Here is a 26,869-nt window from a genome sequence, read left to right on the forward strand (position 1 = left end):
CTGAGGGAAGAAAGAAAGTAAAAATTCAGAGCAACAAGCTTTCAGTGGTAATTCTTTGTGCCACAGGATAAAAAATAAAAAAGAGTAAGGCATATGATATGAGTGATTAAACTGATTGAAAACGCTAAGAAAAAAAAATGTAAATAAAACTTGAAACTTGATCATGTTACACCATTACTCTGGAAAGCTCATTGGTTGCCAGTTGCACATCGAATTATATATAAATTAAACCTGCTCACCTTTAAATCAATAACATAAAAGACTCCAACTTTTATTTATAAATTCTTAATTCCCTATAAAACTTCAAGAATATTACGATCAACTGATCAACATTTATTAGTTATCCCATCATTAAAAATTATAGGCACACGACGACAGACCATTTTTTCTGTTACAGCCCCTCTAGCCTGGAACTCTTTGCCGATTTATTTGAGAGAAGAAAGAATTTTAGATAAATTTAAGAGTAATATTAAAGGATTTCTTTTTAAAGATGCTTTTAGCGATTAATTAATTTTATATTTTAACTTTTTTAATCATTTTAAATTCACCTACCTTCCCCATTGTTTTTATCCTTAAATGTCTCTATTATATTAAAATGTATTTCTATACCTCATTTTACCCATTGTTTTCAAGTTTGTATCATTATGTCATGTATACTTCGGATACTTTAATGTATGTTAAATTACTATAAATTTATCTAATTTTGTAAATACTGATGTACATCGCCTAGAACTTTGAATAGGCGATTAATCAAAATTTTATAATAAACTTGAAACTTGTTTTCTGCCGGTACAAAAAGATAGCTACGGTGTTGTCAGCATGGCAGCCATTCGTCCTGGCAAGGCTTATTTATATTAATTCTTCTTTAGCTGACCTGTTGACAGTGTTTATTTAAGTGCATTTTCAGACTCCCACAAGCAGAGACTTTGGGCTCCTTTTTATCAAGCCACGCTAGCGGTTTAACATGCGTAATTGCGCGCGTTAACCGCCGGCCACACTAGCCGCTACCGCCTCCTCTTGAGCAGGCGGTAGTTTTTGGCCAGCGCAGGGGTTAGCGCGCGATGAAAAGTCATGCGCGTTAACCCAGCTAGTGCAGCTTGATAAAAGGAGCCCTTCGTCACTATATATGCATGGCCATACTATGTGAAACCAAGATGTGAGATGATACTTTAGCTTTCACTCAGCATAATGGTATTAAAAGCTACAGTACTTATTATATAGATAAAACAATTTGGCCCAGATTCTAAAAATGGTGCCTTAGGAAGGCGCCAGTAGGTGCTCTACTAATTGTTTTAATTGGCTATTAACGGTGTGGTATTAACCATGCTGTTAAAAACCAATTAAAAGAAAAAAGTAGGTGACACAGTGCAGGAATCAAAAGAGGCATGGTTAAGGATGGAGTTGACGTTCTGCGCCACTAAGCATGATTCTACGTCGAAGGCAGGCACCAGAAATGTAGGCTGCAAAACTCTGGCTTCCATTTTAGGCACCTAACCTTGACACAGGCTGCGATTTTGAAAATGGCCCTGTAATCTGAGTGGCACGCGACTGATGTCATTATTTTTCAGGCGCCTGCCTAGGGTTACCAGATTTTCCTGAAGGAAAATCCGGACCCATGGCCACACCCACAAGCCCTCCCCATTCCGCCTGCATCACGTCCCATTCCGCCCCCCCCAGCCCCGCCCCAGTTGACATCCGTCCATGTGTGAACGCGGCGTGATGACATCACGCGCGCATGCCCCCTCCCGACGTGAATTTTACATTACATTACATTAGTGATTTCTATTCCGCCTTTACCTTGCGGTTCAAGACAGATTACATATGAATTGTCAGGACATTTAGAAGTACATAAGGAGTGGTTTGCATATTTTCTAGTTTGCTAAGGAATGAAGCTTTTCAAAACCCGGTCAAAGTGACAGGGTTTTGAAAAGCCGTCTGGCCCGCCGGACATGTCCTCGAAAAGGAGGCCATTTCCGTGGAAATCCAGATATTTGGTAACCCTACGCCTGCCAATTACGGCACCACTTTCAGAAATTGGGCTATTGTGACAGTGCAGGAATGCATCTCCTCATGAACTCCAAGCAGCTTAACTGAGGTTAGGATTCAGATTCACTTAACTTTATTGACAAGCCAATTTTATATATGTTGCCCAAGCAGTACAAAAGTGTATTAGCTGTTTAATGTGGGAATTAATGTATGCTAATAGCATAGCTTTGCACTAATGGGCCTATTTTCTAAGCTACATTAGCTGTTAATGGAGCAGTTTGTGCATGTTAACAGTTAACGTGGTGCCTTAATTTCTGTGTTTACTTCCTGATGGGAAGGAAGGTGGGGAAGGGTGGAAAATATGCCTTACAGTTAATACAGTAGTAATGGCAGATAACATGCCACAGTTACCACTACCTGAATAGGTGAAGCTAACTGTGTCACATTATCAGAAATAGAGTTAGAACACACACTTTTTTTCTTTTTTTGCATTAACTGAACATGACTATGTCGGGAACTCCATCAACAGTTAACCATGGAGGCTTTGCAGTTGCTGTGCATTCATTTTGGCCACTAAACAGTAACTTTAGGAACTAGTCCTCAGCAATGGATGTTAAATACCGCATTAACCCTTTATTTGGCATTGTTGCTCAGTGTGTCTTCCATGGCTCTTACTGGGAAACATTAAGGCACTATACTCAGTCTTCACTGGAGTTTATATTTATTTGTATGTATGCATTTTGTACTCCAGTTCCTCCTAAAAACTGAAAAATCTTACGGGAGATCTTCATCTCCAAATGCCTGTTACTTGGCACTGTTCCTGTCGTTCAACATCAAGTTACGTATAGCAGCCATTTCACCATCTGCCAATTTAACGGTTAAGAAGCTATCACGGAAATTAGCATTATGGGGCAAGATGTGGAATGATGGAGATTGTGCTTTGAGGTTAATGTATGGATTATTACCTCACATTATCTACTAGAATAGTAGATAACAAGGAAACAGTTAATGCCGCCTCCTCAAGGAGTATACCTAACTGGTGACGGGATAATCGCGCGCCATATGCCAGCGCGCCGACAATTCGGCAGAAGACAGAAGCGTGCGGTGGAAAAAATAATTTTTAAAGAGCTCCGACGGGGGGTTTGGGGTGGCAACCCCCCCACTTTATTGGTCAGTGTTCACACTGCCGTTGCGGGGGTGGGGAGTGGTGGGGGGTGAAACCCCCAACATTATAGAGAAAACTGAACTTTTCCTGAAAAAAATCAGAAAAATTCAGTTTTCGCTTTAATGGAGGTTTCCAACCCCCCGAACCCCTCTCCAACAGAACTGCGAACACTAACCAATAAAGTGGGGGGAGTTGCCACCCCAAACCCCCCGTCGGAGCTCTTTAAAAATTACTTTTTTCCCTGCGCGCTTCTGTCTTGCGCCGAATTGTCAGCGCTGGATTGTCAGCGCGCTGACGTCTTGCGCTCCACTGTCTATGAACCTACCTAACTACATGCTGCATTATCGGCCATACTGCTAATATGCAACAGTGAGCAGCCCTCCTAAATCTGCTAGGAATGCCCCCAACGATGACTGCAGGGATTTAGCACCTAGTTTGCCTTAACATTTGCAATTCATACCCATTAAATGCAATCAGATGGAGGCCCAAGTGATACAAATAAAATAAAAAAGTAATGTTGACCCTGATCAGGTCATATTTTTGTTTGTTTGTTTATCGAATGCCCTTATCCAGGGTGAGTTACATATTAACATACAAAATAAAACATATTTTCTATTGGCCGTGAGTACGCTCTTTGAAGACTGTGAATAGTGTGCTGGGCTACCTTTGGGCGTGGCTGAAGAACTGTTTGTCTCTGGGATCGAGTGTGTGCAACAAAAGAAGTTGGCTCCTGTGAGAACTTTCTAGCTTTCTGTGTGCAGCCAGCCATTGTGAGACCTAAGTGTGTACAATTGGAGTGGGGACAGTTCCTGAAACGACCTGGAGGAATCACTACTATTGCTATTTTTCTCCCAGCTAAGTACTTGGATTTTTTGTGGGGGTTTTTTTGTCTTTTTGTTTTGTGCACTTTTTTGTTTAACTTTGTACATTGGTTATTATATCTTGCTCTACAGTTGGGTAGGGTTCAGGTTTTTCTCGGACTGTGTTTGAGCTTTTTTTACTGAATTCCCCACCCAACATGTAAGAGGAGCCGATGATTAAGGACATGTTGCCTTATTGGCTAAAAGTACCTTACTTGTAATTATATATTCAATTAGTGTGTCTGAGGCTCATTTGATTAATTTTTTGTTTACAGTGACAGTTCACAGGGTAGTGACTTTTTTGTCTATTTAGTATATTCAAAGTTAGGCACCATTTATAAAATCACACCTAGCGGCACCTAAATCAAGAAGCACACCGCTAGGCACCTCTAACATAGTCGCTGTTATATTAGACCTGGGTTTTCTTGGCCTAATTTAATGATGCCTACCATAGACGCCTACCGACACCTAACTCTATCCATACCCAAACTCCACCCCTAAGCACACCTGCTTTCCAGGTAGCTGTCATTAGATGCTGGTAGGTGCCTTGATATAAACGCCTACATGTGACTATCAAGGTAGGTTCCTACTGGAAGCTTATTTTTTTAATTGGTTTTTAATTGGTTTTAATGGAACTGTCCAATTAACAGCACCAATTGAACTAATGAAAAAAATTTATGTAGGCGCACCAATATAGGCAGGCACCTTTTATAAAATCAGGGCTCATATGTCTCATATGTCTATCGTGTTTCCCCGAAACTAAGACCTACCCCTAAAATAAGCCCTAGCATGATTTTCGGGAAAGGTCTTAATATAAGCCCTATCCCAAAAATAAGCCCTAGTTGAAGCTGGATTCACTGGCAGCAGCGCTTCCCCCCCCCACCACCACGCAGTCAAACCCTTGCTGACCCTTCCATCTCTCCCTCTCATCCAAACCCCGCTGACCATGAGACCAATATACCTTCTTCCAAATGGCAGCATCGGCAGGAATCTAAACAAGCTGCTTCGCAGCCTTCTCCTGCCGGGGCATTACTCTGCCGCATCACTGATGATGTCATCAGCAACATGGCACACGGAACGCCCCGGTAGGAGACGGCTGCAAAGCAGCCTGTTTAGATTGCTGCTGATGCTGCCGTTTGGAAGAAAGTGTATTGGTCTTATGGTTGGCGGGGTTTGGATGAGAGGGAGAGATGGAAGGGTTAGCGGGGGTTTGGCTGCATGGCAGGGGGATGGGAGGGATAGAAAGAAGCTGCAAGGGGGGATGGGATGAAGGGAGGGATAGAAGCTGTGTAAGGGTTCTGCTGCCAAGGGATGGGAGGGAGAGAGGAAAGGATAGAAAGATGCTGCAAAGGGAAGGTACAAGGGGATGGGTGAGAGGGGAGGAAAGATGCTGCACATGTGGGGGAGAGAAAGGAAAGAGGAAGAACTGGGGTGGAAGAGAGACCTACCCCAAAAATAAGACCTAGTGCGTTTTTTTGGCCCAAAATTAATATCACAGTGTCTTATTTTTGGGAAAACACTGTATTTCTAGCTCTTGGTATCTCATTCTGTTTATACTCAGCGTCCCTCTATGTTTTGCATGTGTATCAGAGGTGATATATTCTGCTAGTGTGCACATTACATGTAAGGATCTGTAGTTTGTTCTGTTATCCAATCTGCACCTCCTAATAGGAAGCATACTTGTTTTCTGGGGCATATTACAATTCAGTATCCGCTGGATTTTATATATGATGCTAAAGTTTTTGCACCCAAATCTGTGCATTTTGGTTAACAAGCTCTTAACCATCAATAACTGGATGCTGACAAACAAGTACTGATGTTAATTGTCACTCATTAAAATTTACACTCAAAGCTGGCATGGCTCCTAACTCCCATAGCATGTATCTCAAATGAACATAAGAGCACAAGAATAGCCTTACTGGGTCAGACCAATGGTCCATTTATCCCAGTATCCCATCTTCACGGTGACTAATCCTGGTCACAAGTACCTGGCAAAAACCCAAACAGTAGCAACATTCCATGATACTAATCCAGGGCACACAGTGGCTTCCCCCATGTCTGTTTCAATAGCAGACTATGGACTTTTCTTCCAGGAACTTGTCCAAATCTTTTTTAAAACCATCTACTTTAACCACTCTTACCACATCCTCTGGCAACTCGTTTCAGAGCTTAACTATTATCTGAGTGCAAAAATATTTCCTCCTATTGGGTTTTAAACTGTTTTCCTGTAACTTCATTGAGTGTGCCCCTAGTCTTTGTAATTTTTTATTAAGTAAAAAATCGATTCACTTGTATCCATTCTACACAGTCACAATTTTGTAGACTTCAGTCATATCTCCCCTCAGCCATCTCTTTTCCAAGCTGAAGAATCCTAACCTCTTTAGTCATTCCTCATGTTAGAAGAGTTCCATCCCTTTTATCATCTTGGTCGCTCTTCTTTGAACCTTTTCTAGTTCCGCTATATATTTTTGAGATAAGGCGACCAGAATTGAACGCAATATTCAAGATAAGGTTACACCATGGAACATTCTTAGTCTTGTTTACCATCCCTTTTCTAGTAATTCCTAGCAACTTGTTTGCTTTTTTGGCCACCGCCTCACATTGGGCAAAAAGGTTTCAGCGTATTTACAACAATGACACCCAGATCTTTCTCTTTGGCGCTGACCCCCAAGGTAGACCCTAGCATCTGGTAACTATGATCTGCATCACTTTGCATTTGTCCATATTCAATTTTATCTGCCATTTGGACATCCAGTTTCCTAAATTCTGCTTACAATTTTTCATAGTCTGCCTGCATTTTAACAACTTTGATCAGTTTAATGGCATGAAAACAACAAAGTTATGCAAGTCCCAGTCCATATTCATCCTGCAAACGTTTTGGTGGCCAGGGTCCTTTCCGTTAACCCTGGATATTTAATACTTGTGCCCAGACATGGCCCAGCACTAAATACTTGGGGCTAATGTAGCCAGCATCAGTCTGAATTACAAAAAAAAAAAAAGCTCACCGTCTCCAGTTAAATATCGTTCAGATTGTTCTTAGGTTCTAAAATTAGGATTTATCTTGATCAAGATGTGTAAAGAATTTCTGGTCTTGCAACCATGAGTTCTAACTCTAGCAGTGACTTTTTGTTTATGATTTCCATGCTGTTTCTTTGGTCCAGCTAATTTCTAGCTCTACGAGCCTAAGCAGTTATCAGATTTTCTTCTGTCTAGAGAAGCAAAATTTAATATTAATGGTTAATTAAGTATATTTACCTCAGCCAGCTGTATTGTGTCGTTTTTACCACATCTGATATTAAGGGTTCTTTTTGTTTTTTAACCCTACTTCCTTATTATTTTTCCTTATCATCTTGGATCCTAATAATAGTGGACTAAGGGCTAAATTCAATACATGATGCCCCCAAAATGGCACAGAAATAATGCTATTCTATAAGCCAATGTTGTTTCTAAGGGCCGAGTTCTTGTGAGCAAAAGTTTTTTTTTTTTGTGAGCAAAGGACTGAGTTGATGTGAGCAAAAATTTTCCGTTACATTACACCAGAGAAAGAAAAAGCAATGCATGTCCTCTTATGCTATGCAAAATATAAAGATAGCAGACGTAAATGGCTAAAAACTGACATATTCCAATTACTACATTACAAATTAACAAATGCAAATAAAACAAAAAAAAAAGGAAAATTATACCATTTTATTTGATTTTGAGAAGCCAAAACTTTCTTACTCAGGCTAGGACAGTATATTTCTATTATGGTATCCTGTCTTGACATGAGGAAGGAGGTTCTGGTTTCTAAAGTTAGTCAGAAAGGTATTCAAATTAATCCAATAATATAGCACCTTACTTCTATTTTTACTTATTAGCATTTATTAACATGGCAACCAGACTACTTATCTTAAAAAAAAAAAAAAAAAATTCTTTTTTTCTATCTTTGTTGTCTGGATATTTATTTTTTACAGTTGTATTGGTGGTTTATAGCTCGACGGAGTCAGCAAATAGCTCAGCGGTTACTTCATTGCAATTTTGCTTTCCTCATCTTGATAGGATTTCCTGTCCATATGCAGTTTTTTCTCTTTCTTCTCCTTTCAGCTTTCTTCAATGTTCTCTCTTTCCAGATTTATTTATTTATCTTTTTTTTACTATCCAGGCCTCAAATTCCCATTTTTATTGTATCTACCTACAGCTTCCCACCTCTTTCAATCACCCTGGCTCTCCTATTTCAAATCCTGTTATTCTCTAATTATCTTCTTCCCCCCATCCAGAATATGCCCTCTCTCCCCCTCTTTCATCCAGGGTCTGCCTTCTTGATGCTGCCATTCAGTGTCTGCCCCCTCTCTCTTCCCTGCTTCCATCCAACATGTGCCTCTCTTTCCTCCCTATTTCCATTAAGCATCTGCCCCTCTCTTCTTCCCCACTTCCATCCAACATCTGCCTTTCTCTCTCCTCCCCACTTTCATCCATCATCTGCTCCTCCCTTTCCAACATACTTCCATCAGTCTACCCCTCTCTCCTCTCTACTTCCAGCATGTGCCCTCTCTCTCTGTCGAGCTGAGCTGTTATCCATTTCATATGATTCTTCAAGAAAGAGTATATGCTCCTAAGGAAAGGCTATCCGTTCATCCTCACTTTTTTCTGCTTGTTCCTATCTCTCCTCCCCATGTCCATTCAGCATGTACCCCTATGTCCTCTCCACTTCCATCCAATGTGCCCTTTTACTCTCCCCACTTCATTCCAGCATGTGCCCCTTTGCCCTCTCCACTTTCATCCAATGTATCCTCCTTCCTTCCTTCCAACACGTGATCCCTCTTCCTCATTCTTTGAACCCTAACATCTATTCCATTACCACCATAAATGATTCCAGAACTGCTTCATTCCTGCCTCCAGAGGGTTCAACAGCACCTCTTTATCATCCCTTCCCCTGCCAGAATGCAAACACGCATGGCAAGTCGTCAGCACAAGTAGCACCAAATACAGACTGTTTCCAGGTTGGCCCCATCAGTGCCTTTCCTGTGCCACGTCCCGCCCATGATGCACTTCCTGTGAGCTGGGCTGGCCCAGAAACAACCTGTATTTAGTGCTGCTTATATCGGCAACCTTCCATGCGCTTTTCCATACTGGCAGGAAAAGGGATCATGAAGTGCTGGACCTGCGGGGGGAGGAAATGAAGAGGTGCCCGACTGCGATGGGGTGATGAAGATCTTGTAGTAAAGGACAGCAGGAACAGTGAGAAAGCATAAGCGCAGTGTCTCTGGTGGTTAGGCTGCACAATGACCCAGAACAGTTGCATGGACTCTTATTGGGAGGTGTGCAGCCAAGCAGCTGTGCATCTTAGAGGGAACATTGCTATATGCTGAGCTTAAAATTAAGTGTGGTTTATTGAATAGTGCTTATATCTGGGAAGCTCGACAAATTTAGGCAGAGCTATTTTAAACAGTGAAAACGTGGTGCAAATGTCTGTGCCTAAATTTAGGCATGGAGACCCTAATTCTGTAATTATGCATGTAACTTTGAAAAACGCCCCCAATCTGCTCATTCCAGGCCCATTTCTGCACCCCCTTTTTTGACTCACATGTAAAATATAGGCATAGATCCTGAGCCTAAATTTACATGAGTAACCCTTAATTTATTCTAATTAACACCAACAATTGTTTGTTAAAACACCAATCACCGGCACTAATTAGCTAATTAAATTACACGCCCAATCTGGGTACATGAACAAGATTGCATGTGCAATTTTTGTTACTTTTTATAGAATAAAGGGGTAAAGATGTTCCTTTTCCTTACTGATTCGATTGTGATAGGGTAAGGTTATTGGGATAGTTTATGTTTCTGTGTTTTATTGAATAATCATTGGGTGGGGGGAGAAAATGGTTGGTTATGCATATTTGTAAGTTGAATGTGCTTTTATTAACTTACTAGTCTTTAAGCCGTTACATTAACGGGTGCTAGAATATATGTTGTCTTTATTTATTTCTGTCTCTCTCTGCCGCTGTCTTTCTTTCTTTCTGTCTCTCTCCCTGCCCCTGTCTCTTTCTTCTTTTCTTTCTGTCTCCCTCCCTCCCACTATCTGTCTTTCTTTCTGTCTCTCTCCCTGTCCCCTATGCAGCAGCATTTCTCTCCCCCCCTCCACTTCCTATGCAGTAGCTACATCAGCATTCCCTCCCCCTCCATTTCCCTGTGCTGAGCATTTCCCTCCCACCCCACTTCCCTGTGCAGCATTTACCTCCCCTCCCCCCCACTTCCCTGTGGTCTCTCTGTGTTTGTTTTGGTGCTTGTCTCTTTGCCTGCTGTATGTGTGTTTGTTTGTTTTCTGTGTGTGTTAGCCCGTTACATTAACGGGTGCTAGAGTAAATGTCTGTCTGTTTTTTTTTTTATTTGTCTCTCTCTCCTTGGACGCTGTTAGCCATTCTTTCTGTCTGTGTTCCTCCCTGGCCCCCTGTCTGTCTATCTTTATTTCTAACTCTATCCTCTTCCCTCACATGTGCCCTTTTTTCTTTCTCCTCCCCACTTCTTTCCAACGTTTGCTCCCCCTGTCCCTCAGACTTCCATTCAGCAGCTGTTCCTCCTCTCCCCCACACTTCCATTCAGTGTCTGTCTCCCTCTCTCTACCCCTTTTATCTACTGTTCACCCTCTGTCTTGCCCCTTCCATTCACTGCCCTCTCTTCTCTTTCCATCCAGTGTCCGCCTTCTCTCTCTCTCTGTTCCATATGGCATGTACTCCTTCCTTTCCCCCTTCCTTTTCCCTTGGTTTGGCATACCTTTCCCCTTTACTCCATGCCCTACCATTCTCTCCCACTTTGCTCCCTTTCCTCCTTGAACTTCATCGGGCAGCAGCAGCAGCAGCATTCACAATTAATTGCTGTTGCCGGCTTCAGGTCTTCCTGTCTGGCGGATCCTGTCTTTATGAAAACAGGAAGTAGGCAGGACCAGCCAGAGGGGAAGGCCTGAAGCCGGCAACAGCAGTGAATTTTAAACGCTGCTGCTGCCCGAAGAAGCCAGGCCTTAACAACAAAGCTCCCTCTAGCGCTGGCAGCCGCGAGAGCCTTCTAGCGAGGTAGGGATACCGCTGGAACACCAGGTTTTAAAAAAAACAACTTACCAATGATGGCGGCAGTGCTGGGGGTGGGGAGGTGGAGGGTTTGTAAAGGTACAGCGGCGGCGGTGCTGGGGGGGGTTTGAAAAGCCATCGGCTGTGAAGTATGCCATCTGCATACTTCATGGCCGACGGCTTTTAAGGAATTTAAAAACTTACCAACGATGGCGGCAGTGCTGGGGAGGGTTTGAAAAGGTGCAGCGGCAGCAGACGCCGCAGCTCCTCTGTCGATCCCCGCCTGGTGCGAGTGTGGTGCCGAAGTTTATTTTGAATTTTGAATTTGCCACGACAGCTCCCCTCACCATCACCGCCTTCCTTGGAATCCTTGCAGCGGCGCAAGGTGGAGAGCAGGGAGGCTTGTCTGGTGCGCATGCGCACTTCTACCGGCCACATCCCGACAGATCAGATCTCAGGGAACAAGCAGCGAGAGTGCGCATGCGCGCTTAGTATTTTATTATTATAGATTATATGATATATATTTGTGTATTGCACTTTTGAAGTTTAGAAAATCATAAAGAATATTTTTAAAATCTGTATTGATTTTCAAACTTTTATAGTGCAATACAATTAACTGAACATAAAATACTGCATAAAATGCACTATTAACTACACAAATAATACTTAAAACAATCATTTTCTCCCATCCTCATCTCAATTATTAATACAATAATACATATGACGTGATTACAATATTATAATTAAGTAATTTAAATCCTCAAAATACATTTCCCTCCCCCCACCCACCCACCCTCCATATGTAAGGAAATCTAAGAAAAAGAAAGATACACGACCCTTATTGCAATGCAACAAATGCAGTCAATGGACTCCACACTTTATTAAATGAATTACTAGTCCCCAAACGTTCCGCAGTCATTCTTTCATATTTATATGTGGTACACAAATTTACCCGCCAAAAAGTGTAATTAATTATGTCATGGTTCTTCCAATTACGTGTGACCATTTGAACAGCTATTCCCGTCATGATCAGGAAAAGGCGACTTTTATATTTATTTAAAATTGTTTAACCAAAGTTAATGCGCTTATCTGTTTCAACTCTCCTGAGCCTTGACACGTTTCGCTAAGAGAGCTGCCTCAGGAAACCCAGCGTCAAACTGCTTTCATGAAACTTTCTCCCAAAAATAAATGATCTTACTCTTCTGTATAGAAAGGGAAAAAATAGATAAGAGTGAGACTGTTTGCTTTTTGGAGAAATTTTCATGAAAGCATTTTGACACTGGATTTCCTGAGGCAGCTCTCTTAGCGAAACGTATCAAGCAGATAAGTTCATTATATTTACAAGTCCAAAAGTTGAAAGCTTTAATGGAAAAAATACTGTAGTTGTTTGACTTGGGCATTCACAGAAATGCTATGATTGAGAGAAGCGGAGACAATGCAATGTGGGGTTTAACCCCACTGATGGTCTCAAGTTTATACCTCTGAGCACTTTTTGAAGACTATTGATACAATAATTATTTAAGCATGCTAGTTCTTTATTTAGTTATACTTGCTGTACAGCTTCCAGCAATATTCTTTTGTATATATTTTTGACCCGAGTATATTTTTGTTTTCGGAGCCCATTTTTGAGTGCCATTTATGCCATTTATTGGTGTTTTGAAAGGAACCGAACCCGACTTCTGTGTAGGCCTTATTATTAAACATGTATTTTAGTATTCATTTGTTGAGGACATTACAGCACAGTTTGATAATGTTACTGTTGACTCAGAACCATCTATACTTAACTTGGGTTAGTGTTGCACCTATGTTTTCAAATTGATTTACTGATTAGAGAATGACACGGGGAAAAAAATTTGTCCCTGTCACCGCCCCGCCCTGCGACCACTGTCCCCGCCCTGTCCCCGCAACCACTGTCCCCGAAACATCCATACAAGCCTCAGTACTGCAATATTTAGCTTATTCCTTCCTTGTAAATCAAAGTTCTGGCTGCTGCTACAGAAAGAGATGTTCATCTGGCAGGGCTTTGTTTATAAATTTTTATCAATACAACTAATATACTACTTTATCCTAAAGCAAAAAAAAAAAAAAAAAGAAGAAAATAAATAGAAATTTTTTTTCTACCTTTGTTGTCTGGTTTCTGCTTTCCTCATCTTCTCATTCAATTCCTTCCATCCACTGTCTGTTTTCTCTCTGTGTCTTCCATTTGCTCTGTTACTGTGCCTCTCCCTTCAGCCCCCTTCCCAATTGGTCTGGCACCCATCTTCTTCCCTACATTCCCCCCTCCATAGTCTGGCATTTCTGCCTTCTTTTCTTCCAGTGTCTTCTCCCCACTCTGTCTTCCCCATTTCTCTTCAGCGTCTTCTCCCCACTCTCTGTTCCCCATTTCCCTTCAGCATCTTCTCCCCACTATGTTTCCCCATTTCCCATCAGCTTCTGTTCCTCTCCATCCCCCTTCAGCGAATGTTCCTTTCCTTTCCACCACCACCACCACCCTTCCCTCTCGCCACCTCACTGCCCTCAAGTCATCTCCCTCCCTCGCTCTTACCTTCGTGGCACATTTTAAGTTTAGAGTAACTTGTTGAAAACTGCCAAAGCCTACGGAAGTTGCGTCAGAGGAGAAGCTCCGGTGGCTTTCAACAAGTTACTCAAACTTAAAATGCACTGCGAAGGTAAGGGGGAGGGATGGAGATAGATAGATTCAGGTTGGTAGGTAGGAAGGAAAGAGGGGGGCTGTACACAATTGGTGACTGCGTGTGTTCCCTCCCTTAACTGCAGGGATAAGGTATTCACTGCTCCAAAGGGTAGTGGATGGCCTTATCCCCGTACCACCATTTCGGCGGGTTATCCGCAGCTAGCCGTGGGTAACAGCCACCGTGTCATTCTCTATTACTTATCCTCTCTATGTCTTAGCCAAATGGCCATAAAGCAGAATCAGATTAAATAGATTAAATCTATTTCCTGAATTTGTATATTTAAGCATATTTTTGGGCAGTGGCGTAGTAAGGGGGTACGGACCTCCCCTGGCGCCAGGTTGGTGGGAGCATTGGCACCTCTCTGCCCCACCCTACCATACCATGCCACCCTTGCGCCATCCCTCCCCCCCCCCCGTACCTTTGCATTATCTTCTCTAGCGTGAGCAACTTCTGCCTGTTGCTCAAGCCAGCCTGGTTCCCCTCTGAATCACTTCTGGGTCACAGGCCAGGAAATGACATCAGAAGGAAATCCAACGCTGATGCAAGGAGCAAGCTTACAGAAGCCACTCACGCTGGCAAAGATTAAGAGGTACAGGAGGAGGGAGGGAGAGCGCAAGTGTGGAATGGGGTGCGGGAAGGAGCAGAGGGGTGTGGAAGGAGTGGGTGCATGGAGAGAAGGGCACGGGAGGATGTGGGGGAAGGGGGGCGCCTCCTACCCTTACTACGCCACTGTTTGGGGGTATACTATGAGAGCTATATGCTTCTGGCCTTAAGTATCTGGAAGCATTCAATTTATTTTTTCCTTTTGGCAAGTCTGTGTTGATAATTAAATACTTTTGCTTTATTGTCCTTGCTCCCATATTTTGGAATGGTCTTCCATTAGATATTAATCTTGAGATGTCGCCTCCAAAATTCAAGTCTTCTTTCAAAAACATAATATTTTACTTTAATATTCCAGTAACTATAAGGAATTCATTTCTAGTTATGGTCATGGAAATGGGTCATTGATTAAAGCATGTAGGAAAGCTACAAGAGTAAACTAGAAGGCTAGTTGTAACAATGATTTAAAAAATACACATTTAGTTGGCAATTAAACTAAACCATTACGATCTGCCTATTCCCTTGTTTTAATTTTTGAGAAGTTATTAGTGCAAGTAATATCCTTGAAAATTTCTCCCACATGCAAATTTTTCCTTTTATGAATTTCAGTCAGAATGTGAAACCACATGGTCTGCTGTACCAAAATCTCATCTGACCCCTGGAATCTCTGGCTACTTCCTGCCCCTTCCATCCAAATTGGTCATTCATGGCTACTTTTCTTGATCTCCCTGCCCTTCAAATCAACTAACTTGGCTGGAATAAAGGAAAAAAGTGCTTGCTGCTTCATTTGTTCTCTCCTGTCCTTCTCAGTCTATTCTCCTACAACCTGCAATTCCTGCCAAATTTCACACTCCTCTTTGCAAATGAGAGCATAGTAAGAGCACCATTGGATAGGCATTTCTTTCCTCCTTGTTGAATAGAAGTAGCATTACGTTCGCCCTCCTCCTTTCAGCTGTTGCATCACCAGAGGACAAATTGCAGACAAGAAGACTGGTAGTCTACATTTTCATTGCAGAAAACCCCACCCCACTGGAAACTAGCAATGCTGCCCCTCTTACGATGCCACACTTTTGATCTAAATTATTTAGGCCCTCTTTTATCAAGCCGAGTTAGGATTTTTAATTACCGGTCGCTGCGGCAAAAACTTTTGACGCTCATAGAATTCTTAAGAGTGTCTGAGCTTTTTACCGCAGGAGCTGGCAATAAAAAACCTTAATGTGGCTTGATAAAAGGGGGCCTTAGAGTCCTACAATACCAAACTTTATCAGAATCTCCTTCAGGAAGGAACAATGCAGATATATATAAATGCACAAATACAGCACAAACAAGCAAAATGTGATAGAAAATGTCTCTTTTATAGAGGAGTTCATACCTTACAGGTCAAAATAATGTGAAAATAAAATGAGATACGTTGGAAAATATAGCTAGTACTTCTTTAAGTGAGCTCTACTCTTGCAAGGAATTCAACTAAGATGACCATCTAGGGCAGGGCTGCCAAAGTCCGGTCCTTGAGATCTACTGGCAGGCCAGGTTTTCTGGATATCCACAACGAACATGCATGAAAGAGATTTGCATACCAAGAAGGCAGTGCAGGCAAATCTCTCTCATGCATATTGTGGATATCCTGAAAACCTGGCCTGCCAGTAGATTTTGAGAACCGGACTTGGGCAGCCCTGATCTAGGGAATGGAAATGAAAAACCTTAGTGGATTGCACAAAAGGGTGACGCACAGAAAGTATTAAATGCCACCTCCCGTCACCCACCCACCCGTATCCTAAGGGCTCTTTTTGCTAAGCCGCGTTAGGGCATTAATGCGCAGAATAGCGCACGCTAAAATTGCCCCGCGCGCTAGATGCTAATGCTGCGTGCGCTAAAAACGCTAACGCAGCTTAGTAAAAGGAGCCCTAAATGTTTCTTCTCCCTTTTATTTTCATATTATGCACACTTTCTCTCGTTAGGTAAATGATACATATTTACATCTGTATGTTCTGCCAGAGGTTTGTTACCTGGCTAGTTTGTGGACTGGATGGGTCGTACGAAGGTATATAACTCTTCAGGGAGTCCTGTGGATTCAGGTGCGGGGGATATCTGATCGTCGGGTGGGAGAAGTAGCTAGACGGGGCAGGAGGAAGAATAGCTTGTGCGGAAAAAGGCAACGGTGAGGGTGAAGTCCTGGTTGAGATGACTGTGGAGATAACAAGAGTAAAAATATTCAGTTTCTAGTTTATATTAGTCTACAGTCATTACTTACCCTTTCTGTCATGTGGCGAGAATAATGAATTCATGATTTGGCATCTTTCTATTTTATTGCAATATATTTTTACAAGACTTAATACAAACTATTACTAAGGGCTGCTTTTACAAAGGTGCGTTAGCGTGGAATAGCGCGTGCTAAATTGCCCCGCGCGCTAGACCTTAACACCAGCATTGAGCTGGCGTTAGTTCTAGAAGCGTAGCGCGGGTTTAGCGCGCACTAAAACCCTGCAAGTGCTAAAAACGCTAGCGCACCTTAGTAAAAGGAGCCTTAAGTTTCAACTTGCTGATTTTGACTTTACCTCATTCATTGTATTTATGTTTATATTTGGTCTTTTTATAACTGTTCTACTGTTAACAGAATTGTAAGTTTTATGTTGAATTGTACTTGCTGTACAACTGCCTTGGGTGAATCTAATATAATAAAGCCATAAGCGTGCATGCGCACTCCCACCTGCGTGCTCCCATTTTCCATGCGCTGTAGGGACCCGCAGGTAGGAGTGCGCATGCGCGCGGCGGCGCGGAGCCTGTCAGCCAAAACCCATGCTCGCGGCAGCAGAAAGAAGAGGCCGTACAGCGCAGCGTCTCCTGCGGCTTGGAGTGTGAACTGGCCAGGGCGACGTCAGCGGGGCTGGACCGGAGCTGGAAGGGAGAGGAGCTGTTCTCCTCCCTTCTTTCCTCCCCCAACGGACTTTAATTCCTGCCTCCCAGGCTTCTCCTCCTCCTCCCAGGCTTCGCCTCCGCGTAAAAAAAACAAAAACCCCCAGAGCTCACTTCGGGTCTGGCATGGGCTGCGGGTCCTGAAACCTTCCGATTCAAGCAGCGTCTGCAGCACTCTACACACGCTGCTTTGGGGCCTTCTACTGCCCTGATTTGCTGGGCAGTAGAAGGTCCTGAAGCAGCAGTGTGTAGAGTGCTGCAGATGCTGCTGGAATCGGAAGGTTTGTTGAGACCGCGGGAAAGGAAGGGGGGGCAGTAAGGGACTAAGGGAGCCGGCCAGACCGCGGGAAGGGAAAGGGGGGGTAGGGGAAACGCGGCTGCTGCACAGGGAAGTGGTGTGGGGGGAGGGAAATGGAGGGGGAGGAAATGCTGCTGTGGCTGCTGCACAGGGAAGTGGTGGGAGAGAAATGCTGCTGCATAGGAGGCAGGGAGAGAGACAGATAGATAGAAAGAAAAGAAGAAAGACACAGGGGCAGGGAGAGACACAGAAAGACAGACAGACAAAGGGGGCCAGGGAGAGAGACAGACATCGGGAGGGAGATAGAGACAGAAATAAAGACACACAGACATATATTCTAGCACCCGTTAATGTAACGGGCTAAAATACTAGTCTCTTCATAAATGTGGTTAATAAATCCCAATAAATACATAAACCATCTTAAAAACATCAGCCCCTACCCCACCCCCTTCCCTCACTTCTTGAGAAAAGACAACACAACTTTCTCAGAGCCACCAAATTACTGTTTTGTTTAGCTATGAATTTAATCTAATTTTGCTTCAAATGAATCAGTAACACCCAGAGGAAACTAAAAACTATTTCTTTAACACAATATCTCTATTAAAAGCTCTCTCTCACACACACACACACACACACACATTGCATATTTGTAACTACAGTAATCTAAAGGATTACTGACTGTGTCCCGGGAGACTGCTAGTGATGCTTCAGTGTACTGTATTCTTGTATACCTGGGTGTCTGGGAGAGGCAAGTCTACAGTGATTACACAGGCAATAATGACTTGAATAATTAGCCAACCATTGTAAAAATGCTAATGAACATTCAACCAGAGGGCCTGGGAAAGCACTCCTCCGAGGCAAAAATATGCCTAGAAAACAAAAGAGAACTTTATCCCATCTGCAGTCTCCCTGCATGTTCCCTCTCTATGTGACTAAATATATTAAAGTTCATGCAGTCCTTTAAGTGTGTGTATGTGTGTGTTACTGTGATGCATTATATCAAAGCTCAAGTAGTTTGTAAACTGTCACCAAAATCCTTATGATGCTACTATTTCCCTTAGGTTCACTTAGAGTGAGTAGTGATAGTGCTATATATTTTTTTAATAACACTTAACCTCTACCATTTTTTTTAATCTTAATGTTTCTCTTCTTTTTTTTCTCCCTTGCCCTGCTCTTCCCCATCTTTCCATTTCTTCTTATCTCTGCCTCCCCTCCACTGCCATGCTTAACTCAGCTCTGAGATAGGATCCACGTGGCAACACAGAATGTAGAAGTATTTAGGGGGTTTTCCCCCATCTTTGGAGGGAGGGAGGAATTGCAGTAGAAAGAAGTCAGAAGGGATAAAAAATATATTTTTTTTGTGTGTGTGGTGAGGATAAGTTGGAAGATCTGAGAATAGTTCAGAATGCTGAAGTTCGATTGATATTTGGTCTGAAGAACGACCACATTAGTCCATATTATCGATTATTGCATTGGCTAGCGGTGGAAGCAAGAATAATATTTAAGTTTTCTTGTATTTGTTTTAAGCTGATTTCAAGAGAGTCTTCAATTTATTTGTCCCCTCACTTTGAATTTTATAGACCATCAAAGATTACAAGAAGCTCCAGCTTATTTACCTATCCTAAGCCAAATGGTGTCAGATATAATACCTTTTTTGAAAGGACCTTAGCGTTTCAGGCAGGCAAACTACAATGTTGGCTCGGTGAATTTCTTCATCAAGCCATACTTTACTGTTCTTTTCGAAAATTAGTAAAAGTCTGCTTTGTTCAACAAAATTTATCACATAACTAGGTCTTTTTAACATTGTAATTATTTTACTAACTGTTAATCCTAGTTTTATCCTATGATAGAAACATAGAAACATATAATATGACGGCAGAAAAGGGCCGATGGCCCAACAAGTCTGCCCACTCAAGAACCCTCCCTCCCAAATAGCCCGCCTACTCAAGAACCCTTCTTCCCTGGAGTATCTATTGTATGAGTATAACTCTGTAGTACTCCCACCTGTTTGTCCCAGCGACTCTTGAAGTCGAGCACGCTACTAGCCTCGACCACCTGGCGGGGAAGATCATTCCATTGATCAATCACCCGTTCGGTGAAGAAGTATTTCCTGGTGTCACCATGAAATCTCCCTCCATTAAGTTTTAGTGGATGCCCTCTTGTCGCCGTGGGACCCTTTAGAAAAAAGATTTCCTCTTCCACTTTGATGTGACCCATCATGTATTTAAATGTTTCTATCATGTCCCCCCTTTCTCTGCACTCTGCACTCTGCATTCTTCATACGAGATGTCTTTAAATCCTGAGATCATCCTAGTGGCCATTCTCTGTATCGACTCCATTCTCTTCACATCCTTCTGGTATTGTGGCCTCCAAAATTGGACAAAGTACTCCAGGTGAGGTCTCACCATGGATCTGTACAACGGTAATATGACTTCTGGCTTTTGGCTGATAAAGCTCCTTCTGATGCAACCCAGCATTTGTCTGGCCTTTGCTAAAGCTTTCTCCACCTGATTAGCAGCCTTCATATCTTCCCGGATGAGAACTTCCAAGTCCTTTTCTGCAGTAGTTCTTGTTAAGTTTTCACCATTCAAGGTGTATGTTTTGCATGGATTTCTGCTCCCAAGGTGCATTACTTTACATTTCTTGGCATTAAAGTTTAGTTGCCAAGTACTGGACCATTTTTCCAGTACAAGCAGGTCTTTTTCCATAGTGTTTGGCCTGGTTGCGCTGTCTGGTTCTGATGCCTTGCCCACAACGTTGCACAGTTTAGCATCGTCAACAAACAGTGCAATTTTGCCCCGAAGTCCCTGAGTCAGATCCCCTACAAAGATATTAAATAGCATTGGGCCCAAGACCGAGCCCTGCGGCACTCGACTGGTCACTCTCGACATTTTGGGAGGGGATACTGTTTACCACTACTCTTTGAAGCCTGCCGCTAAGCCAGTCCTGTACCCACGCTGTCAGTGTTTGTCCTAGTCCTAGCGAGTTCATCTTGTTTAATAACCTACGGTGTGGAACACTATCAAAAGCCTTACTAAAGTCCAAATACACTATGTCCAGGGACTCACCCTCATCCAATTTTTTTGTTACCCAATCAAAGAAGCTAATTAAATTTGATTGACAAGAACTTCCCTTTGTAAAGCCATGCATGTACTTCACTGATTGTTTAGTTTCTTAAGGTGTAAACTGCCTAGAACTCTTGGTTAATGGCGGTATAAAAAAATTGATGTATTATTATTATTATTATTATCTACCAAACTGCGATGCAAGGAAATGCCATGCTTGCAAAGTATTGTTCAGATAAAGATAATTTTCGATTTCAAAATCTAAACTCAGAGACTCACAATAAGCTACAATTTCCAATTACTGTCTCCAAGTGCATACCCATAGGTATTTTAACCCAGCTTTAAATCTTATCTTCAGAGTCTCAGCACCACGACTCCACCGCTCAACAAACTTTCATAGCGGCTAAGATTTACGTGTAAAATTGTCATTGGCTCAATCATTGTAGTATGCTTGCAAAGTATAACATCAGTAGGTATGGCGGAGTGGGTGGGTAAAAAATAATTACATTACAGTGAGTATTTCTACCCCACAATTACCCCCAAATGCAGTCACCTCACAGGGCAGATTAAGTTCACTTCTGATAGAGTGGATGCAGCCTAGATTATCAGCAATGCAGTAAAGAAGCAGTGCATCAGAAACTTCAATCCCTGGCTCCCTGACATGTTTCAAACAACCCCCCCCCCCCCCACCTCTTGAGCCCCCAACATGTTTTCCAACCCTCCCAGGACCCCACTGGACCCTCCTGATATTCTTTAAAAAGTTCCTCCTTGGATCCCTATGGCACCCTCCTGCTGCCCCTGGCTCTTACTGAGGGTTCCTAGATTCTAGCAGGGAGCAAAAGCGATTCTCAGCGGCTGATGCCCTGTCAGTACCTCTGGATCAAACCGACATCTTTGGCCCCTAGCTGTAGCCTTACCAAAGAGTTCTATGTGGTTTACAGATAAGAAACTAGGCATTCATAGGACGGTACATCAACTTAACTATATCAATGCTTAAATCTTAATGACAAATTTATTGCATTGGGATCTTCTCTTTCATTAGATATAATTTGGCAACTGATCCCTCAAGAGAGACTGAGACCCCACAACTACCCTCAAAATGTAGTAAATTTGAACTTTGTTCTTCAATTTACTTATCTAAGATATTAAATAGTATTATAAATACTTGTAAACCATTACCAAAATCCTGGCTCAGTATAGACAAGCAATGTCCTTTTCCTTTTATTTTGCATTTGATTAATCAATGTTTGGAACAAGGGGTATTGCTGACCACATGGAAACGCAAATAAATTCACAATGGGTAGTGCTTCTTGAGGAAAGTTGGGATTTTCCAGTAGCTCTTCGAAAGATTGCACAACATTCTCTGATGGGAGTAAAGCAAGGTCTAGTATCATGTTGATCCAACAGGCAAATTTGTGGTCACCTTTGTATTGCACCTTCAGTCCCTCATTATGAAATTTCTATCAAACTGATTGTGATAGTGAAAGAAGCAACCTTTCTTCTTGATGTTGGGGAATTTATTATCAAATGCCTGGATTGTGGCTTGTTCAAAATCCATGATCAGTTTTTGTGGCTGGAGTTCAGGCTGCATGTTCTTCAGCTCTTGTAGCAGCCTCTGGTTATGTTGCATGAGTCTTGTTTGGCAGCAAGGCATACACCATTGGAACAACAAGGCCACGATGGAAAGTACCCAGGGGCAAAATGTGGAGGGCTGAGACATCCTGGGAGTGAAATGTGTAGGGGCAAATATTTTGGGGGTAAAAAGAACCTGGGAGCAAAATGTGTGGGGTAAAACTTCCTATAACCATCATATTGGGAAGCTCTGCTGATCAAATGAGCAGCCATATTTTGTATGAGTGTTTGGAGCCTTGATTGAATCATTCACTCCACTATAGATTGAGTTGCAATAGTCCAGGTGAGCTAACACCATTGATTGAACTACCATAGACATTACTACTATGCAAATCTGTTGAGCCATATTTTATAATAAGGGCTGCACTTAGCAGCCTAGACTATGTCAATTTAAAATATGTGTACAACATCAGACAAACAATGTCACCACAATAGTGACAAGACATGGCAACTTTTAATAAGAGGTGTATCATGACACAGTAATCTTTTGCCTGAAGTACTGGACAGAGAAGGCAGATTGGGAGGAGGTGTAGCATTATATACTAAAGATGACATTAAGGTCACAAGAATCTCAGACGTCCAATACACTGGAGAATCCCTTTGGGTTAATTTGGCCAGAGGGAAGGACAAATGCTTGTATCTTGGCGTAATTTACAGACCCCCAAGACCACAGGTTGACCTGGATATGGAAATAATCGGGGATATAGAAAATATCACCTTGCGTGGGGACACAGTATTGTTAGGTGACTTCAACATGCCTGATGTGGACTGGGATACACTAACCTCCGATTCTGGCAGCAACAGGAGGCTATTAAACTCTATGAAGGGAGCTGGTCTGAAGCAACTGGTGTTGGACCCAACAAGGGATCAGGCAATACTGGACCTATTACTTACCAACGGAGAAAGTGTCACAGAGGTCTCGGTGGGCGACACATTGGCCTCCAGTGACCACAATTTGGTATGGTTCAATCTTAGGAAAGGTTTCACTAAATCTAACACGCTGACCAAGGTCCTCAAATTCAAGGACACAAACTTCCAAGACATGGGTTCCTTTGTTCACCAGGCGCTACAAAGCCAAGCAAAAAACGATAGCGTGGAAGAAATGTGGTCGACTTTGAAAGCCACCATACAAGAAGCGACAAACCGCTATGTTAAATTAGTAAGTAAGCGGCGAAGAAACAACAAGCCGCAATGGTTCACTGCGGAGATCTCGGACCTCATCAAGGAAAAGAAAAAAGCATTCATCTCTTACAAACAATCGGGGAAACAAGACTCTAGGGCAGACTACCTGACCAAGTCAAAAGCAGTCAAAACAGCAGTCAGGGAGGCTAAATTTCACATGGAGGAGTCTCTGGCAAAGAACATCCAGAAGAGAGATAAATCCTTCTTCAGGTATATCAGTGATAGAAGTAAAAACTCTGGCGGGATTGTACGTCTTAGGAAACCAAACGGAGACTATGTGGAAAAGGATTCCGAAAAAGCCCAGCTATTAAATGAATACTTCAGCTCAGTCTTCACCCGTGAAGCGCCGGGGCTTGGCCCTCAACTACAGACAAGGGCAGACTCAGTTGACCCATTTAGTAACTTCGAATTCACGCCCAGCAGTGTCTACGATGAGCTGTCAAAACTCAAGGTTAACAAGGCAATGGGGCCTGACAACCTACACCCCAGGGTGCTTAGGGAGTTGAGTGATGTCTTGGCAGAGCCACTGTCGGCACTCTTCAACCTCTCCCTTAGTACAGGAAGCGTCCCGTTGGACTGGAGGACGGCTAACGTCATTCCACTCCACAAGAAGGGCTCAAAGATGGAGACGGCAAACTACAGACCAGTGAGTCTAACATCTATAGTGAGCAAACTTATGGAAACTCTGATCAAACGACAATTGGATAAGATCCTGGATGAGGAAAATCTACAGGACCCCCGTCAACATGGATTTACTAAGGGGAGATCATGTCAATCCAACCTGATCAGCTTCTTTGACTGGGTGACGGGGAAGCTGGATGTTGGGGAGTCCCTGGACATCGTGTACCTGGACTTTAGCAAAGCATTCGATAGCGTACCACACCGCAGGTTGCTGAACAAGATGAGTTCTATAGGATTAGGTGACACATTGACGAAATGGGTTAGGAACTGGCTTGGTGGTAGGCTTCAAAGGGTAGTGGTGAACGGCACCCCCTCAGAAATGACGGAGGTGATCAGTGGAGTGCCACAGGGTTCGGTCTTGGGACCGACCCTATTCAACATCTTTATAAGAGATTTGGCAGAAGGGCTTCGAGGTAAAATAGCCTTATTCGCCGATGACGCCAAACTAATTATGTAGTGGGAAAATGCACAACGGATGAAGATTCAACGCCCGACAACATGATACACGACCTACTCCTACTGGAGCGCTGGTCTAGGACCTGGCAACTCAGCTTCAATGCCAAAAAATGCAAAGTCATGCACCTAGGCAACCATAATCCATACAAGACTTATACTCTTAATGGTGAGATCCTAACAAGAACGGTAGCAGAACGGGACTTGGGGGTGATCGTCAGTGAGGACATGAAGGCTGCCAGTCAGGTAGAGCAGGCCTCATCCAAGGCAAGACAGATCCTAGGTTGCATACGCAGGGGTTTCGTCAGCCGTAAGCCGGAAGTCATTATGCCATTGTATAGATCCATGGTGAGGCCCCACCTGGAATACTGTGTGCAATTCTGGAGACCACATTATCGCAAAGATGTGCTGAGATTGGAGTCGGTTCAGAGAATGGCCACCCGGATGGTCTCGGGACTCAAAGATCTCCCGTACGAAGAAAGGTTAGACAAACTGCAGCTATACTCGCTTGAGGAGCGCAGAGAGAGGGGGGACATGATCGAGACGTTCAAGTATCTCACAGGCAACAAGAGGGCATCCGTGGAAAATCAGAGGCGGGAAACTACGAAGTGACACCAGGAAATTCTTTTTCACTGAAAGGGTGGTTGATCGCTGGAATAATCTTCCACTGCAGGTGATTGAGGCCAGCAGCGTGCCTGATTTTAAGGACAAATGGGATCGACACGTGGGCTCTATTCACTAGGCAAAGGTAGGGGAGGGTCATTAGGGTGGGCAGACTAGATGGGCCGTGGCCCTTATCTGCTGTCTATTTCTATGTTCTATGTTTCTATGTTTCTATGTAATAGTCCAAACAAGCAGAAACAGCAGGATTAAACTTTGACATTCAACTCTGCTTTTCTAGTTTTACATCTCAAATGAGGTTGCATAAAATATGGCCAGATGCATATTGCTTCTGAAGCCATGGTTAATGTGTAAAATATTCTGGCTTGGATAGTGGATACATAATAGCCAGAGGACTGCATATGCTGTAAGGAGCAAAGGTTAAGAAACTTTTGCTCATGCATAGGGCTTAATTTGAGAAAGTTAACTACAATAAGCAACCAGAAGAAAGCTTTGTGTCATCTCCAAACTATCCAGATGAACTCATAAAAGCTTCTGTCTTTATGCAAGACTGCCACTAGAGGTTGTGATGACCATTTTGAGGATGGAGCCACAATGGGCAACAGCAAGTAGACCTGCCCAGATGACCCTCTAGTCCAGTGGTCTCAAACTCAAATCCTTTGCAGGGCCACATTTTGGATTTGTAGGTACTTGGAGGGCCTCAGAAAAAATAGTTAATGTCTTATTAAAGAAATGACAATTTTGCATGAGGTAAAACTCTTTATAGTTTATAAATCTTTCCTTTTGGCTAAGTCTAAATAATAATATTGTAATTTTTAGCTAAAGAGACATATGATCAAGAAACTGTTTTATTTTACTTTTGTGATTATGATAAACATATCGAGGGCCTCAAAATAGTACCTGGCGGGCCGCATGTGGCCCCCGGGCCGCGGGTTTGAGACCACTGCTCTAGTCTATCAGAGATATCAAGGTAGGACTGGGGAGTCCTACGAGGGTGGAGGGTGACCTGTTAAGGGCATTCAGCTTGTTTTTGTGAGGAGGGGGAATCAGGATGGGGGGAAGAGTGGGTCACAAGAAACACCACAGCCACTACCCAGAAATTAACCATACACTGGCCAATAGTCAGACCAATGCCCAGTTAGCCTTTTTGCTGTCCTATCTTTAGCCACTCACCTAACTGGTTAGTGATCTGAATATCACTGCTAACTGTTTAAGTATGAAGTCTAGCCAAACTCCAACCCTGGACTGCTCAATCACTAACCAGATTGTGCGAAGCAATTTGTACTGATACTCAGTGATACTGTCTGCTTAAGTATCATGAGTACCAGCAGACTGGCATGCACAAGTGATTTAACCAAGCTGGAGGCTCTCCCGCTTGGATAAATCACGTTGAATATCAAGTCTATATTTATTAACACATTCAGTGTCACTTAATGAACAGGCCTATATAAAGAGCCTATTGTATAAAGTAGGTGCCTACTTTTTTTTGAAGAATACTAGCAAAACAGGGTAACTATGGAGTCCTTTTACTAAGGCAAGCTAAATCGGTTAGCGCACCTTAGCAAAAGGACACCTATATGTGTATATTTTTGGCACAACCACTTAGACCAGGCTAGAATTGTTAGAAATGTTTATGTCTAAATTGTTTAAAAAAATGCACATAAATTATAGTATTCT

General features: G+C 42.8%; 1 protein-coding gene across 7 annotated transcripts in view; it reads right to left on the bottom strand.

The window, feature by feature from the left end:
* The window catches only part of NFIB (nuclear factor I B), a 649,011-nt gene that overhangs the window by 126,736 nt on the left and 495,406 nt on the right, over window positions 1-26,869 (bottom strand). For all 7 annotated transcript variants that reach the window (XM_033918988.1, XM_033918969.1, XM_033919008.1 and 4 more), the window contains exon 8: window positions 16,354-16,532. In XM_033918988.1, coding sequence (XP_033774879.1) covers window positions 16,354-16,532 — 179 coding nt within the window. The remainder of the gene's footprint in view (window positions 1-16,353; window positions 16,533-26,869) is intronic.

The sequence above is a fragment of the Geotrypetes seraphini genome, chromosome 1 (genome assembly GCF_902459505.1).
Source record: "Geotrypetes seraphini chromosome 1, aGeoSer1.1, whole genome shotgun sequence".
NCBI lineage: Eukaryota > Metazoa > Chordata > Amphibia > Gymnophiona > Dermophiidae > Geotrypetes > Geotrypetes seraphini.